The 16832-nt window shown below is 44.0% G+C and overlaps 1 protein-coding gene across 1 annotated transcript in view; it reads left to right on the top strand.

Annotated features, from left to right (window-relative positions):
• SAXO1 (stabilizer of axonemal microtubules 1) overlaps positions 1-13306 on the top strand; it is a 94713-nt gene extending 81407 nt beyond the window's left edge. The window contains exons 3-4 of the mRNA XM_024126907.1: positions 565-767; positions 12212-13306. Coding sequence (XP_023982675.1) covers positions 565-767; positions 12212-13215 — 1207 coding nt within the window. The 3' untranslated portion in view covers positions 13216-13306. The remainder of the gene's footprint in view (positions 1-564; positions 768-12211) is intronic.
• The last annotated feature ends 3526 nt before the right edge of the window (positions 13307-16832 follow it).

The following is a 16832-nucleotide window of genomic DNA, read 5'->3' as shown; positions in this document are numbered from 1 at the left end:
CAGGCTCCGGACGCGCAGGCTCAGCGGCCATGGCTCACGGGCCCAGCCGCCCCGCGGCACGTGGGATCCCCCCGGACCGGGGCACGAACCCGCGTCCCCTGCATCGGCAGGCGGATTCTCAACCACTGCGCCACCAGGGAAGCCCTATCTGGAAGATTTTTAAGCTGAGGAGTGAAAGGTGCGATTTTGGTTTTAGAGAGTTGATTTTGACCTCACTATGAGGATGGAAGTCGGAGTGGCGAGAATGATGCAGGAAGCCCGGGGGATGGGTTATCACATGACCCACATGAGAAATGGTCAGGGTCTGAACTGAGGGCGAGAGACACACCGAGGAGCTGGTGAGGAGGGCACACTTGGGGAGTGACCGGACCGTGAAGGCGTCTGACTTGAGAGAGGAGTGAATGGCGGTATCTCTCTCGAAAGTGGGAAACAGGAGGAAGAGAGGTTAAGGGATAGAGGAGAGGATGACTTCTCAGCGAGCATTTGTAGAACTGGGTTGAATGGAAACCATGAGCCTTACTGCAAGGCAAGGGCCCCCAAGGTATGTGCTTATTTTCCTTACAGGAGAGATTTTGGGCCTCACAAGGTGTTACCGGTGAAGATCCACCAGCCCGACCCGTTTGTCCCAAGTGAAGAGAATATGGATCTGCTCACGATGTATAAACAAGATTACAACCCGTACCCTGTCAGTCGAGTGGACCCCATCAGACCTCGGGACAGTAAATATCCATGCGGGGACAAGATGGAGTGTCTGCCTACTTATAAAGGTGGGAGAGTGCTTGAGGCGCAGGCTGGGGGAAGGATGCGCTGAGCCTGAGTGCTGGCCGGGAAATGGGTTTTATACACACACCCCCTCAGCGCAGAGGTTGGGCAGAGTACTTTTTTTTTAAAAAACATCTTTATTGGAGTATAATTGCTTTACAATGTTGTGTTAGTTTCTGCTGTATAATAAAGTGGATCAGCTATGTGTATACATATAGCCCCATATCCCCTCGCTCTTGCATCTCCCTCCCACCTTCCCTATCCCACCCCTCTAGGTGGTCACAAAGCACCGAGCTGATCTCCCTGTGCTATGCGGCTGCTTCCCACTAGCTGTCTATTTTACATTTGGTAGTGTATATATGTCCATGCCACTCTCTCACTTCATCCCAGCTTACCCTTCCCCCTCCCCGTGTCCTCAAGTCCATTCTCTACATCTGCATCTTTATTCCTGTCCTGCCCCTACGTTCTTCAGAACCGTCTTTTGTTTTTTTAGATTCCATATACGTATGTTAGCATATGGTGTTTGTTTTTCTCTTTCTGACTTCACTCTGTATGACAGACTCTAGTTCCATCTACCTTACTACAAATAACTCAGTTTCGTTTCTTCCTATTGACTTCACTCTGTATGACAGACTCTAGTTCCATCTACCTTACTACAAATAACTCAGTTTCGTTTCTTTTTATGGCTGGGTAATATTCCATTGTATATATGTGCCACATCTTCTTTATCCATTCATCTGTCGATGGACACTTAGGTTGCTTCCATGTCCTGGCTATTGTAAATAGTGCAGGGCAGAGTACTTTTTGTGGCCAAATCTGGCCTGCAGCCCGTTTCTGTACAGCTAGAGAGCTAAAAATGCTTTTAAAATTTTTGAATGCTTAAAGAAAAATGAGAAAAAGACTATTACTTTAGAACATGTGAATAGTAAGTGAAATTCAAAGTTCAGTATCATGACTCTGTTTTGCTGGAACATGGCCACACGCATTTGGTTTCTCTGTTATCTGTGGCTACGTTTGTGCTACAGCAGCAAAGCTGAGGAGCTGAGACAGAGACCATATGGCATGCGAGGTCTAACACATGTAATATCTGGCCGCTTACAGAAAATATCTGCCAACCCCTGCCTCAGCTTGCCGTTCCCATCCTATATGAGGGAAGCATTTCAAGTTTAAGCTTAGTTGGGTTCCACCACTGACTGATTGATTGGTTCATTAAAAAAATTATGAAAACGTAACATACAGAAAAAATGTACAAATACATAATGATACAGACCAGTGAATTTTGAGTAAATACACGTGGAAACAGGATGCAGCTCAAGACATATAGCATTGATACTCCCTTCCAGTTACCATTTCCTCCCAGGATAGAACCATTATGCTGAATTTTAACTTCATAAATTAGTTTTGCCAGTTTTGAACTTCATTTTAATGGGACGATTGCATTCTTCATTGAGCACCTCCTGCATTCCAGGCATGGTATGGGGAGCTGTGAAGGAAGCATAATGACCTGCCCTTGACTTTATAGTCTAGTAGGAGAGAGAGGGTGTGGAGTGGCGGGCGTGGTAGCGCAGGCAGCGTGTCGCTCACTCCGTGGAGCACGAACCACAGGGCTGAGACCATGGGGATGGAGGCCCGCTTTGTGACCATTAACTTTGCTGCTTACGACGCACGTGGCTGCCTTAAAAGTATGTGCTAAACTGTTCCTGTCACATGTCTGTGGGTGTCTACATGATCGTGATGATAATGGCTTTTACTTAGCCATGCCAAACACTTAGCCAAGGGGAGGTAGGGAGGCTTGAGGGGTTGTAGGAATCTTCCTGAAGCCCTTCCAGGAGCTCTGTTATTCTTGAAGATTCTGCATGTGGCTGAACTTCTCTGCTTTTTCTTTCTTTCTTTCTTTTCTTTTTTTGTGTGTGTGTGTGTGTGTGTGTGTGTGTGTGTGTGTGTGGTACGTGGGCCTCTCACTGCTGTGGCCTCTCTCGTTGCGGAGCGCAGGCTCCGGACGCGCAGGCTCAGCGGCCATGGCTCACGGGCCCAGCCGCTCCGCGGCATGTGGGATCTTCCCGGACCGGGGCACGAACCCGTGTCCCCTGCATCGGCAGGCGGATTCTCAACCACTGCGCCACCAGGGAAGCCCCTTTCTTTTTTTGTGTGTGTGTGTGTCCTTTTACTTTCTTACCTACAGTGTCGTCCTCTTCCACTCTTCTGTAGCCACCTTCTGCCAAGCCACATTCTGGATATTGTCATACCCCTACATGGCTCCACCTTCGTGCCCTCCACCATAGGGTCCTTCTGGCTTGCTATGCCCGCCTTGGCAGTCCTTGGCCTCACTGGGATCTCCAGCCCACTGATGCCTCAACCTTCCTTCTCAGCATCAGCCCTGCCTGTGCCTGTCATCATACAGCCTATTCCACATTATATCACTGCAGCCCGTCTCTTACTCCCTCTCTCTTCTGTCCTATGGTTGCTTCCTCCTAGCAGCAACCGAACCCTGTCTATTCCATGTCTACACCTGGACATGTGCCTGAGCATCGCTCCGACCTTGTCAGCTCATCTCCATTATCCACAGAATGGAAGCAGAGAGGGCTTTTGCAGATGGCAATCTCACATGACCTCTGCCTAAAACTCTTTAAGTAATTATTATGGTTCTTAGGATAAAATCCCACACCTTTACCAACTCCTCTGCTTCCTTGCAGATTTGGTTCCTTCTCCCTGAGCCCCTCTGCTCCGGCCACAGGAACTTCTTTCAGTTCCTTTGCTCTATTTCTTTTCTGTCTCAGGGCATTTTGCACTGCTCTTCCCTCTTCAGAGAGCTGTCCCCCTGTCTCCTGTCCAGCATCATCCTTCAGCGAGTGGTGGGAGGATGACACCTTCAGAGGGAGTCGCAGACCTTCCCCCATGCCAGACCAAACACACCCTGTTAGGTGCTCTAAGAGTGTCTTGTACTCCCTTGTTTTGTAATTCATTTTGTAATTTTGTTTAACATTGTCTCCTTGGCTAGACTGCCAGCTCCTGGAGGGCAGGGATCTTTTTCTTTGCCTGTTACCCTCAACAAAGCAGGCACCATAGCAGATGTTTTACTAAGGGGTCAGCACAGCCAGGCATGTGGTGCGATGGCACTCAGGCGTCTGCAGGGCTCGTTTGTCTCCCTTTTCATCCAGTGTTTACAGGAGGGCCCAAAATGGACACTGCAGCAGGAAGAAACAAAGCCGGAGTGAGCACTTACCTTCACTGGGGGAGGGGCAGGGACTTGGTAGGGCTCATCCAACTACATCCTCTACTTTCCACATCCTCCCTATGGACTGCCTGGATTTACACATCTTGGAATAGTTAGAGATTCTTCAGAACAATGCCTGCTCAGCTCAGTTTTCCTTCCCCTCCTTGCCCTACATGCAAGGAGAGGTCTAGGGGTGAGAAATGCTCCTTGCTTTCCTTAGGGGTCGGCAAGGATGGAGTAGCCTAGTGGTGTTATTTTAAGGAAAGTCCCCCAACTTCCTCCCACAAAATACTCACCCCTCAAAATCAACACACAGAAAAAAAAAAACCAATCTAATACTTAAGTTTTAATCTCTCCTACCTCCAGCTCTCCCATATTCCTCCCCTTCTCCAAACAGTTACACCTCAAATTGCCCTCTGCAAACCAGAGAATAGTATTCCGCTGCTAAAACTGAATCATGGCTGACTTTTCCCTACTGAGAAAGTTAAGATTGAGAAAACCCTATTTTCTTCTCTTTTATTTTTCTTAAATTTCTGACACCTGTTAATTGCTATCTACTTACACATATTTAATGAATGTATACCAGTGAAGTAGCAACAGGACTCTTCTGAACCAGGCATGCTTAGACACTTTGGTTTTTTTTTTTTTTTTTTTAATTTATTTTTGTCTGCGTTGGGTCTTCATTGCCGTGTGCGGGCTTTCTCTAGTTGGGGCGAGCGGGGGCTACTCTTCTCTGGGGTGCACAGGACTCTTATTGTGGTGGTTTCTCTTGTGGCGCAGCACAGGCTCTAGGCGCGCGGACTTCAGTAGTTGCAGCATGTGGGCTCAGTAGTTGTGGTGCATGGGCTTAGTTGCTCTGCAGCATGTGGGATCTTCCTGGCCCAGGGATTGAACTCATGTCCCCTTCATTGGCAGGCAGATTCTTTTTTTTTTTTTTTTTTTTTTTAAATTTTTGGCTGTGTTGGGTCATTGTTGCTGCACATGGGTTTTCTCTTTGAACTCATGTCCCCTTCATTGGCAGGCAGATTCTTTTTTTTTTTTTTTTTTTTTTTTTAAATTTTTGGCTGTGTTGGGTCATTGTTGCTGCACATGGGCTTTCTCTAGTTGCGGCGAGTGCGGGCTACTCTTTGTTGCAGTGTGTGGGCTTCTCATTGCGGTGGCTTCTCTTATGGAGTACGGGCTCTAGGCGTGTGGGCTTCAGTAGTTGTGGTGCACGGGCTCCAATAGTTGTGGCTTGCTGGCTCTAGAGCACAGGCTCAGTAGCTGTGGCACACAGTCTTAGTTGCTCTGTGGCATGTGGGATCTTCCCTGACCAGGGATTGAACCCGTGTCCCCTGCATTGGCAGGCAGATTCTTAACCACGGTACCACCAGGGAAGTCCCGACCCTTTGGTTTTATTCTGACTACATATGTACTTGAGGGTGGATTTCATAGTTCTCCTCTGAAATTCAGGTTTAAAAAGAAACAAATCAGTTTGTAGTCAAAGAAAACATATTTGTCATTAGAATTCACCTATAGGTGTCAGTTTGCGACCTATGTGTCTTACTAATTTTTTGAATAATACTTGCCATATCATATAATCTCAGTGGTTTAGTTTTTCCATTACTCCTCTATGATATAGTGGCTTCCAAAACTTGGTCTTGAATGCCAAACATGTACTTACAGTTTTTAGCACAGGAGATGCAGCAACAAAGACGTGTTTAGTGAGGGAATAAATGAACGAATGGTTCTGGATCACTGTTTACAAGGGCGCCAGCTGACACCGTTTGGCATTAGATTTGCACAAATCCCCATCAGGTCTGTTACTCTGTGAGTGCAGGCCAAGAGCAGGAGTGAAGATTAGAGAAGACCCATGACATTTACTCTGCCCTTTGGTTGGTCCTGCACAACCTCATGAGTCTTTGAGTGTCCACATCCTTGCCTTATCTCTTGGTTTATCACTCATTTGATGATTTGTTTCTTTTGTGGAAATTTGCTTTCATAAGTCTTTTTCGTAGCAACCTTCATAGGTTTGTGGCCATACATTGATTCTCCTTACAATGGAGGGGAAAAAAGAAATCAAAGACCAAGGTCATTAAATATATGTATTTCAATGGGTGCATCTATATTATGTCTATATGCTCTGCTTACTATGGTTCCATAGGAAAAATATTCAAAGTTTTCTCTTACTACTCTTATGGCCAGCACCTTTACTGGGCTCCAGGAAACCACCAGTAATATATGCTCCAGTAGCATTTGGTTGTAATTTTGACATTTTCAAAACGCTGTGCAGTTGGAAAGATTGAGAGTGTAATTAGTTGATACTCAGCTTTAGGTTTAGCTAAGTTTTTTTTAAAAGACACATTATTGAATGGAATCTCTTTTAAAGAGGTTCTCGCCAGTTATGCACATGACACTATGGCCCTGAAGGGCTTTTACTGGTTGCTTTTCAGGCATGTGAATAGTTTGTCATGTGGAATTCTGAGGTTTTCAGGGCCCTGTGGAGGTTTTTTGTAATGTATGATGGGTGGAGGAAGTTAGGAGGTTAGATAATAATGTGGTTTCAACTGTATTGTTGGGTATCAGAAATCACATGAGGCAACTTTCGGTTTAGGAACCTGTTTTCTTAACACTTCGTCAATCACAGAAGAGGGCCAGAAAACCCTGTCCTACCCACCCCCTTGCACCTTGAGGCAGTGTGTAGGCATCTACAGGTAGATGCCCCCATTTCAGTGAGGCTTAAAGTCTGAGGGGGAAACATGTGGTTTATATTCAGCGAGATGGTTCCCTCTAAGGCCCCCCTAATGCTTTCAAGATGCTGATAGAGCCATTAATGGCTCTTGGACGAAGATTAGATTTTCAATTAAAATGAAGCCAATTTAAAATAAATAGTTGGTAGTATTATTAGCCTAAAGTAAGCTTAAGAGTGTGCCTGGGGGGTGGGTATGTCAGGCCTTACAGAGTGGTAGAGTGAGGAGCCTGACAAATTCTCTTCCCAAAAAAGTAACAAAATAGTAAAAACCAACCATTTTAGGACTCTGGAAATCCACCAAAGGCATACAACAAATTGAGAACCATTTATTCAAGAAAAACTACTAAACCTTGTCATGAACAGTGAGGGTGTGTGGTGTTTAATCCTGGGGCTGCTTCCATCACCCTCCCCCAAGTTCCATCTGTGTGGTAGGTTCTGCCTGGGCAGGCTGGGCTGTGAAAACCAGCAGCTCTGCTGCCAGTGGGGGCTGATTGGAGTAAAGTACATACCCAGGCATTCCAATAAAAAAAATAGTGATATTAATGGCAAAATAACCAGGGAAGACAACTTCTGCAGTTAGTCTGAGGTTGCAGTACTACTTGAAGCAAGCAACATTCCAGTAGAACAGTCAGAAATTTACCAAAGAGATCCAGAGAATGAGACAGACACAGAGTAGGCCTTGATAAGCTCATACATATTCCTGGTGGTCTGGAAGACCGTGCATATGGGCAAGGCAGTGTGCAGACTCAAGAGATCAGAGAAAGGGTCTAGTTATTTACTCATCTTTCCTGGCTGAATATGATGCCTAGTGCATGTGCAGAGGAGACAAGGGACAGCCCAGCAGAAAATAAAAGCCGGGGAAGACTTGTTAACTGCCTGATCTTTGACTGTATTCTCCAACCCACACACAGATCCATTAGCAAATGGTGAAAGCCTTAGTGGCTTAAGGTGATTAAGTATAACTTCTGGTTAATCATAGGCTGATTGCTAAACTATGCTGATAGAGGGTGGCTCTTAGGAACCTAGGCTTAAAAATAAAATCAATTAAAAAGAAAAAACTCAGCAAAAACATCAGTGGCCGCACATTGCAGGGGAGATAAGACTCTATAGAATTACTGCAGGCAGGTCACTAAACAAACAGCAAAAACTATTCCCAGTGGAAGATCAGAATCCAGGGTTGCTGCGGCATATTGTCCAAATTGTTGAGTTTTTAACAAAAAACGATGAGGCATAAAAAGAAACAGGGAAGTGTGATCCAGGAAAAAAGCAGTTAATAGAAACTATCTCTGAAGAGGCCCAGATGTTAGACCTAGCAGACAAATATTTCAAAGTAGCTATTATAAATATGTTCAAAGAACAACAGGAAACCATGCTTAAAGAAATAACGGGAAATATAACAATTTCCAATCAAATAGAGAATACTATAAAGGGAAGTCCTAAAAATAATTGAATGAAAACTCTGCAATGGGAAGGACAATAATCAAAATAAAAAAATTCATTAGAGGTGCTTAATAGCAGATTTGAGCTGACAGAAGAAAGAACCCATGAAAATGGAGATCTCAGTAGAGATTATCCAATCTGAAGAATGAGAAAAAATTGAGAAAAATGAATTCAGAGACTTGTGAGATACCACTAAGTGTACCAACAGACAGATAATGGGAGGCCCAGAAGAAGAAGGGGCAGAAAAATATTTAATTGTCAAAACTGTTAAATTTGATGAAAAATATTAATCTGCACATCCAAGAAGCACAATCCAAAGAGAATAAATGCAAAGAGATCCACCCCTATTCACATAACAAACTGTTGAAAGCCAAAGATTTGGAAAAAAAGCAAAAGAGAAACAACTCATCACATACAGGGAAATGACAACACTAACTAACTAACTTCTCATCAGAAACAGTGGTGTGACATACTCAAAGTACTGAAAGGAAAAAAAATCCTGTCAACCAAGAATTCTATAACTATTAAAGATTATGCTTCAAAAATGACTGGAAACGAGGTGAGAAAGTGGCATGGACATATAGACACCACCAAATGTAAAATAACTAGCTAGTGCTAGTTATGCTAGCAGCTGCATAGCACAGGGAGATCACCTCAGTGCTTTGTGACCACCTAGAGGGGTGGGATAGGGAGGGTGGGAGGGAGACGCAAGAGGGAGGGGATATGGGGATATATGTATACACATAGCTGATTCACTTCGTTATACAGCAGAAACTAACACACCATTGTAAAGCAATTATAATCCAATAAAGATGTTAAAAAAAATGATGAGAAAATATATTCCCATATAAACAAAGACTGGGTGAATTTGTAGCTCACTGACTTGCCTTACAAGAAATAATAAAGGAAGTCCTTCAGGCTAAAAGAAAATAGTACTGAATGTTAACACAAATCCATGCAAAGAATAAAGAGCACTGATAAAACTGCTTATGTAGGTAAATATATACTTTTCTCTAAATTAAAAGACAATTACAGAACCAATAATTATAAAACTGTGGGGTTTATTCCAGGAGTGCAAGATTAGTTTAACATCAGTAAATCAATTAATGTAATATACTATATTAATAAGGTAAAAGACAAACCTACATGATTGAAAGCCACAGATAAAGCATTTGACAAGATCTGATACCCATAAAAGCTCTCAAGAAACTAGGAATAGAAGGAAACTTCCTCAGTCTGGTAAAGTGCTTCCACAAAAACCCCTATAGCTAACATCATACTTAATATGGAAAGACTGAATACTTTCCCCCTAAGATTGGGAACATGGCTAGGATAGCAGTTCTCACCTCTTTTATTCAACATTGTAGTGGAGGTTCTAGCCAGTGCAGTAATGCAAGAAAAACAAATAAATAAATGCATCTAGATTAGAAAGGAAGAAGTAAATCTGTCTTTATTCTCAGATAAGATAATCCTAAAGAATCCACAAAAAAACTACTAGAATGAATTCATCAGTGTGTCAGTGTTGAAGAGCAATATATAAAAATTGACATTGAAAAAATATATATTAGCATTGAAAATCTGAAAACAAAATTAAGAAGACAGTTTTCATAATAGCCTCAAATGAATAAAATATTTGTAATAAATTTAAAAAAAATGTAAGACTTGTACACTGAAAAGTACGAAATAGTGCTGAGAGAAATAATATGGAAACAGGTAGCGAGAGTCCATGTTCGTAGACTGGAAGATTCAATACAGTTAAGATACAGTTCCACCCAAATTTATTTATAGATTTAATGCTATTCCTATCAAAATTCCAGCAGGCTTGTTGTTGTTCTTGTTGTTGCAGAAATTGGCAAAGTGATCCTAAGTTTTATATGTGAAAATCAAACCAAAAGAGCTGAAAATTTGTCTTTTTGACAAATGGTGCTGACATATTAGATAACCACATGCAGAAAAGTGAGCTTAGACCTTACTTCACGCCATACTAAAAAATTAACTCAAAAAGTGTTAGAAACCTAAATGTAAAAGGTAAAATTTTAAATCTTTTAGGCTAAGACATAGGGAAAATACTGAACTTTATGAAAATTCAAAACCTCTGTGTGCTTCAAGAGATACCAGCAAGAAAATGAAATGATAAGTGATAGACCGGGAAAAAATATTTACAAATCACATATCTGCTATTGGACTTGTATCTAGAATATGCAAATAACTGTTATAACTCAAAACTAAGACAAACAACTGTTTTAAAAAATTGGCAAAAGATTTGAGTAGATATTTTACCAGAAAAGACACATGAATGGCTAATAAGCACATATAGAGATACTCAACAATTTTAGTCATCAGGGAAATGTAAATTAAAATACGATGAGATACCACTAAACACCCACTACAGAATGTCTATAATTAAAAAACAAACCATAATAACATGTGTTGAAAATAACATGTGGAGAAATGAGAACCTTCATACATTGCTGGTAGGAAAGTAAACTGGCACGCCCACTTTGGAAGAGTTTGCGGTATCCTGAAAAGTTAAGCATAGATTTAACATATAACCTATCAGTTCTGCTTCTTGGTATCTATGTAAGAGAAATGAAAAGATATAGCCACACAAATACTTGTCTATCAATGTTCATAGCAGAAATTTTCATAATAGCCAAAAGGTGAAAACAACTCAAATGCCCATCAACTGATGAATGGATAAACAAAATTTGGTATATCCATATACTCTAGTACTATTCAACAATAAAAAGGAGTGAACTGATATATGCTATGACAGGGATAAACCTCCATTATATGCTTAGTGAATGAAGCCAATGCAAAACACTACCTATTGTGCAATTCTATTTATAGGAAATGTCCAGAAAAAGGCACATGTATAGAGACCAAGAACTGATTAATGGTTGCCCAGGGATGAGAATGAAGATTGCAGATGGGCTTGATTGATATTTTTTGGGTTGATGGAAATGTTTTACAAATAGATTTTTAAAATTTATTTTTTGGGGCTTCCCTGGTGGCGCAGTGGTTGAGAGTCCGCCTGCCGATGCAGGGGACATGGGTTCGTGCCCTGGTCCGGGAAGATTCCACATGCCGCGGAGCGGCTGGGCCCGTGAGCCATGGCCGCCGAGCCTGCACGTCCGGAGCCTGTGCTCCTCAACGGGAGAGGCCACAACAGTGAGAGGCCCGTGTACCGCAAAAAAAAAAAAAAATTTATTTTTTTATTGAAGTATAGTTGATTTACAATGTTGTGTTAATTTCTGCTGTACAGCAAGGTGACTCAGTATAACTAGATTTTGATTATAGATAGTTGCACAACTCTGTAGAAGTTATTGAATTGTGTATGAAGGATGGTACATTTTATGTTACACAGATTGTACCTCAATAAAGCTGTTTAAAGAAAGTGTGCTGTGGACTCCACTGGTGTTGGCTATATACCTCAAAGACTCCTGGGAAGCTGCTTTTGTTTTCTTTGTAAAGTTGTAGGCAAGAGAATTCCCTGTGGATTCAGAGTTGGCTAGCCAACACAGTGCCCTTATTCCCTTGGAGTGCCATATTTGATTTGGGTGGATTATAGGGACTTAATGGCTGTCACTCCACGGATGACCAGGGAGGCCTGGTAGGTCTGGCTGGTGGCCCAGCAGTGGTGGGTTGTGAATCCCCTGTCTCACTGCCCTGCATGCACCTTGCCAGTCACTCTTTGCTGATTCACAGAGGCCACCTTCCCCTTAGAGGAGTGGAACTGTTCTTGGATCAGGGTAAACCAGCGGTTGGACTTCTCTGTTGGAATCGATTCCCTGGATCCTCCCATGGCTGTGGACCCTCTAAAATCCCTGCATGCAGCATTGTGGGTATGATGAGACTCCTATAAATTTGTCTCTTCTGCACAGTAGCCCTCAAATACCACAAAGTTGGAACACCAAGCCCTTGGTTGAGGTGGTAGCAGGGATCTACTCTGTTCTTAGGGAACATCTCACTGGAGATTGGCTTGTGGCTTTGGGGCTTCTTGGAATACATGCAGGTTGAGTGACTGGATTTACGAGTGATTACCACTTCTGCTTTATTTTCAGCTGATTATTTACCCTGGAAACAACCAAAACGAGAACTGCTTCGTCTGCCACACAACTACCGGCCAGCGTCAACCAAGTTTGATAGCCGAACCACACACCAGGATGACTACTCCATGAAGGGCCTGGTGAACACCATGAGCTGTAAGCCTCTGGCCGCACTCAAGCTCTGTAACATCCCCCTGGAGGACCTGACAAACTACAAGATGAGCTACGTGGCCCAACCCATGGAGAAACGCTATGTGTATGAGCCGGAGAAGTTCAGACCCTGTGAAATCCCCTTTGAAAACCTTACCACTCACAACGAGTCATACCGGGGCCTGATGGGGGAGCCAGCCAAGAGCTTGAAACCTCCAGCCAGGCCTAGTGCGCTAGACACGCCGTTCTCTAACACCACTGAATTTCGAGATAAGTACCAAGCTTGGCCAATGCCCCAGATGTTCTCCAAAGCTCCCGCCACCTATGTCGCTCCTGAAGGAAAGATGGACCTTCTGACGACAGTGCAGGCCCACTACACGTACCCTAAGGGTGCCCCAGCTCAGTCCTACCGACCGGTGCTCTCGGTCAAGAAGGGTGGCCGCTTTGAAAGCTCCACCACGACCAAAGAGGACTATAAGCAGTGGGCCAGCATGCAGACCAAGCCAGTCAAGCCCATCCCCCAGCTGGGCCTTCCCAAAGAGCCCTTGGACTGCCTGACCACCACACGAGCCCACTATTTGCCCTGCCCTCCCATCACTACCAAAAGCTGTAAGCCCCCCTGGTCTGGCCCCCGAGGAAATATCCCTGTGGAGGGCCAGACCACATATACCATCAGCTTTACTCCTAAGGAAATAAGCAGGTGCCTGGCTTCATACCCTGAGCCTCCCGGCTACATCTTTGAGGAAACAGATGCTTTGGGGCACAGAATATACAGGCCAGTTTCCCAGACAGGCTCTCGGCGGAGCAGCCGTCTTTCTGTAGGTGATTCAGAAAATCCTAACCAGCAGGAGTTGACAGTGTCAGCTTGATTTTTAAAGATTGTAATTTAGAAATTGCACACTACTTTTAAAAGCAGATGATTGAGTTATTCGTTGGGCAAAAAAAAAAAAAAAAAAAAAAAAAAAAAAAAAAAAAAAGAATTCCCCAAAATGAAAAAAAGAAATCTTCACCATCGTTTCCAGCACACTTGAATAAAATGAGAATCACTTGACTCAAGGAAAATGACATTTAATCACTGGCTAATTAGTCCCCTTAACCCTCCTTCTGCTGTCTCCCCGTCTTGGGTCCTTTACCTTGTGCTCATGGAATCAAAGCTGGTCTCTGAGGGTTTTTTTTCCCATCCAGATGTATTTTATTAATTTAATCATTGTGTTAATTGACATTATGATTAACCCTTGCCAGCTATGAAGTGCCAAAGGATATAAACTTTACTTTGGGGGGATTGAATCTGCAGGTCTGTGTGTTCACCCCACATGCTGTCTACACAGAGAGCAGGCTGTGTTCTTTGCAACCTTCGGGGAGATTTCAGCCTAACTCTTTCATTGCCTCCGTAACCTGGTGGAAGTGCCTTGGGCCTGATCTGGAGTCTTGTTTTGGGTTCTCTCTGCCCAGGGCTGCTGCACAGGGCATCTTTCTACCTCTTCACATCATGACATATGAGCACGGGCAGGGTTGTCTGAATGGGTGTGGGTCTGGTCAGGGGAGTTGGAGGGGTAGGAAGAGGTTCTGTGGCAGTCCCAGGAAAGCATGGACCTGCCAGACCTCTCTCACTCCCAAGCCAGTGCAGGCTCTGAGTCCAGGCAGAGGAGGGGGAAAAAGGGACCCTTGGCAACCAGGCAGTCGGCAGCTGGCCCTTGAGTTGTGAGCTCTTCTAAATGCTCAGAACCTGGAAAAAAAATGGCATCAGCTTGGGCTGGTTTCTGGACCTGCTTGTCCTAAAATGACAGCTGTGATCAGACCTCTCACAAAGCTTGACACAGTGGTGAGCTGGATCCTGTCCTGGAGAAGGGGCTGGAGGTTCCTCTTTGGCGCCTAAGGTTTGATCCTAAGGCTAAGTAGTTTGGAGATTTTTTTTTTTTTTTAATTCAGAAGAGTCAAGGAGGGACTTTGTTCAAGAGGGCCCAGGCCAGGATCAGATGGATTCAAGGTCTGGGTGAGCCTCATACAGAGGGCTGCAGATTGACACCTGGGATACCCACCTCTCTTTTGAGTCTGTGGAACCCTAAAATATACGCCATGGTCTCAGGGAACTGGGGAACAGTGTGGAGGGGAGAGGGGAAATTTCAGCTCAGTGCCTGTTCACGGGCAAGAAACCTATGTCTCTTATCCAAGTCTGTCTTTCCATGGCTCTCACCTACCTGGCCCAGACATTCAGGTCCCCACCCTTTTCTCCTCACGAGGTTTGCTTCACTGGGTTGGGATCTATGTTATTTAATCCTCTTGGTTATATCAGGTCTGGATGCCTGCCCTTATGCGGTAAAGAAGCTCAGAGAGATTATGCAGCTTGCTGAAAGCCACAGAGCTTGGAGCACCAAGGCCAGGATTGGAACGCAAGTCTTCTCTTTCAAGATCCAGGGCTCTTCACCCAACACCAGGCACCCCGCATCTGCAGTGGCTCAGATCGCATGGCTCCACAAACCACATCAAACCGCACTGTCTCTGTTTGAACTCCTTTCTGGAGTCCATTAAGCTAAAGGAGACCACTTAGGAGGGTAGGTTTTATTATTTTTGTTTCATTTTCACAAATCAAATATTGGCACTTGATTTGAAAAACCAAATGGTGCTAAAATGCTTATAAAAATGTAGCAATCTCTTAAGTAGCTGCCCCTTGGCCTCTACTATGACTTCCCCAGAGAACAATTGTAAATTATTGGATCTGTTCCTGCTAATATTTTCCTTCAAATTCCTAAATAATATACATATACTGCTGTCTGTTGATTCATCAGTTTTATTTTTTTAATTAAAAAAAAGTTTAGGGCTTCCCTGGTGGCGCAGTGGTTGAGAGTCCGCCTGCCGATGCAGGGGACGCGGGTTCGTGCCCCAGTCCGGGAGGATCCCATGTGCTGCAGAGCGGCTGAGCCCGCGAGCCATGGCTGCTGAGCCTGCGCGTCTGGAGCCTGTGCTCCACAGCGGGAGAGGCCACAGCGGTGAGAGGCCCACGTACAGCAAAAAAAAAAAAAAAAAAAAAAGTTTAAAAAGTATTTTCTCACTATTTTTATTTATTTTTTTTGGCTGCATTGGGTCTTCATTGCTGCACGTGGGCTTTCTCTAGTTGCGGTGAGTGGGCTTCTCATTGGGTGGCGTCTCTTTTTGTGGAGCACAGGGTCTAGGGTGCAGGCTTCAGTAGTTGTGGCTCATGGGCTCAGTAGTTGTGGCTCGCGGGCTCTAGAGCACAGGCTCAGTAGTTGTGGTGCACGAGCTTAGTTGCTCCGCGGCATGTGGGATCTTCCCAGACCAGGAATTGAACCCGTGTCTCCTGCATCGGCAGGCGGATTCTTAACCACTGCACCATGAGGGAAGTCCCTGACTCATCAATTTTAGACATCGTCTGTTTTGGTAGATTAGGAATATTAATTCTTTACATCCCTTCCTTCTCTCCCCCATCTTCTTAGTATAGTTATATGATAGTGTGTGGTTATATCAAAACTAATAAGCTTTTCTAATGTGTCTGATGAGTAGGAAGGGAAGAAGCTGAAGAAGGATGTGCAGACCTGGCTGATTCAGGAGCACTGAATCCCCGTGGGGTGAGAAATTTCCTCTGAGCCCTTCCTTTGGGACGTGACCCCAGGCTAGATGAGCCACCCAGGGCATCTCTGCCTTGCCTGTCTCTTTAGAACTTAAGGAGTTGGCTCTCCCTCTACTACCTGTCCTCTTTCTTATGAAAGTGGTTAATACAAGTAAAAAAAATTCATAAAACACATAAAGAAGGACGCAAGTGGCTATTATGGGTACTAGTGGAACACCATGACTAAGAGTGTGCAAGGAGAGTCCAGCAGACCTGGGCTTGCATCTTGGCCCTTGTCACCCACTAGCTATGGGACCTTGGTCAAATTCTTTAAAATGTAGATAATAGCAATACTGGTCTCATGGTTTTGTTGTTTGGATTGAATGATTGAGTATGTATCAGTCACTTAGGCCTGGCTCACCTTTAATTTATTAAACATAGGTGAGGATGAGGACGGTGGTGGTGAAGACGGTGGTGGTGATGGCTGAATTCCGCCTGGCTGAATTTACCTGTGATTTTATTGGTCAGTGTTCACAAGAGTGCAGGTAAGGATAACTGCTCATGTTTTAAATTTTGTATATTTTATAAAGTTAAAGTACCTCCTTTTTTTCATATAGTTAAATTTACTTTTTAGTTGTTCCGAGGCAGGCTTGCTAACTGTGCTCCCTGGAAATGTTGTTTTAGGAAGTTACTTGGGCCACGAGAAGGGAAAGAGAAGGTGAGCTGAGCAGATGGGGCCTTGATTCCCCTCCCCTGCTTTGCCATGGCAGCTTCTTGTAATCAGTTCTGTGTATTGGGCTCCCATATAAGAGTTTGTGGGAGAAAGATTCTTTAGCAGCTGTGAAAATACATGCACATGCGTGCACACACTGGTCTAATACCCCATAGCATCCTATTCAACAAACTCCAATGATGGAAGAC

Source organism: Physeter macrocephalus, chromosome 9 (genome assembly GCF_002837175.3).
Source record: "Physeter macrocephalus isolate SW-GA chromosome 9, ASM283717v5, whole genome shotgun sequence".
In the NCBI taxonomy this organism is placed as follows: Eukaryota; Metazoa; Chordata; class Mammalia; order Artiodactyla; family Physeteridae; genus Physeter; species Physeter macrocephalus.
This window is presented reverse-complemented; position numbering and strand designations above follow the sequence as displayed.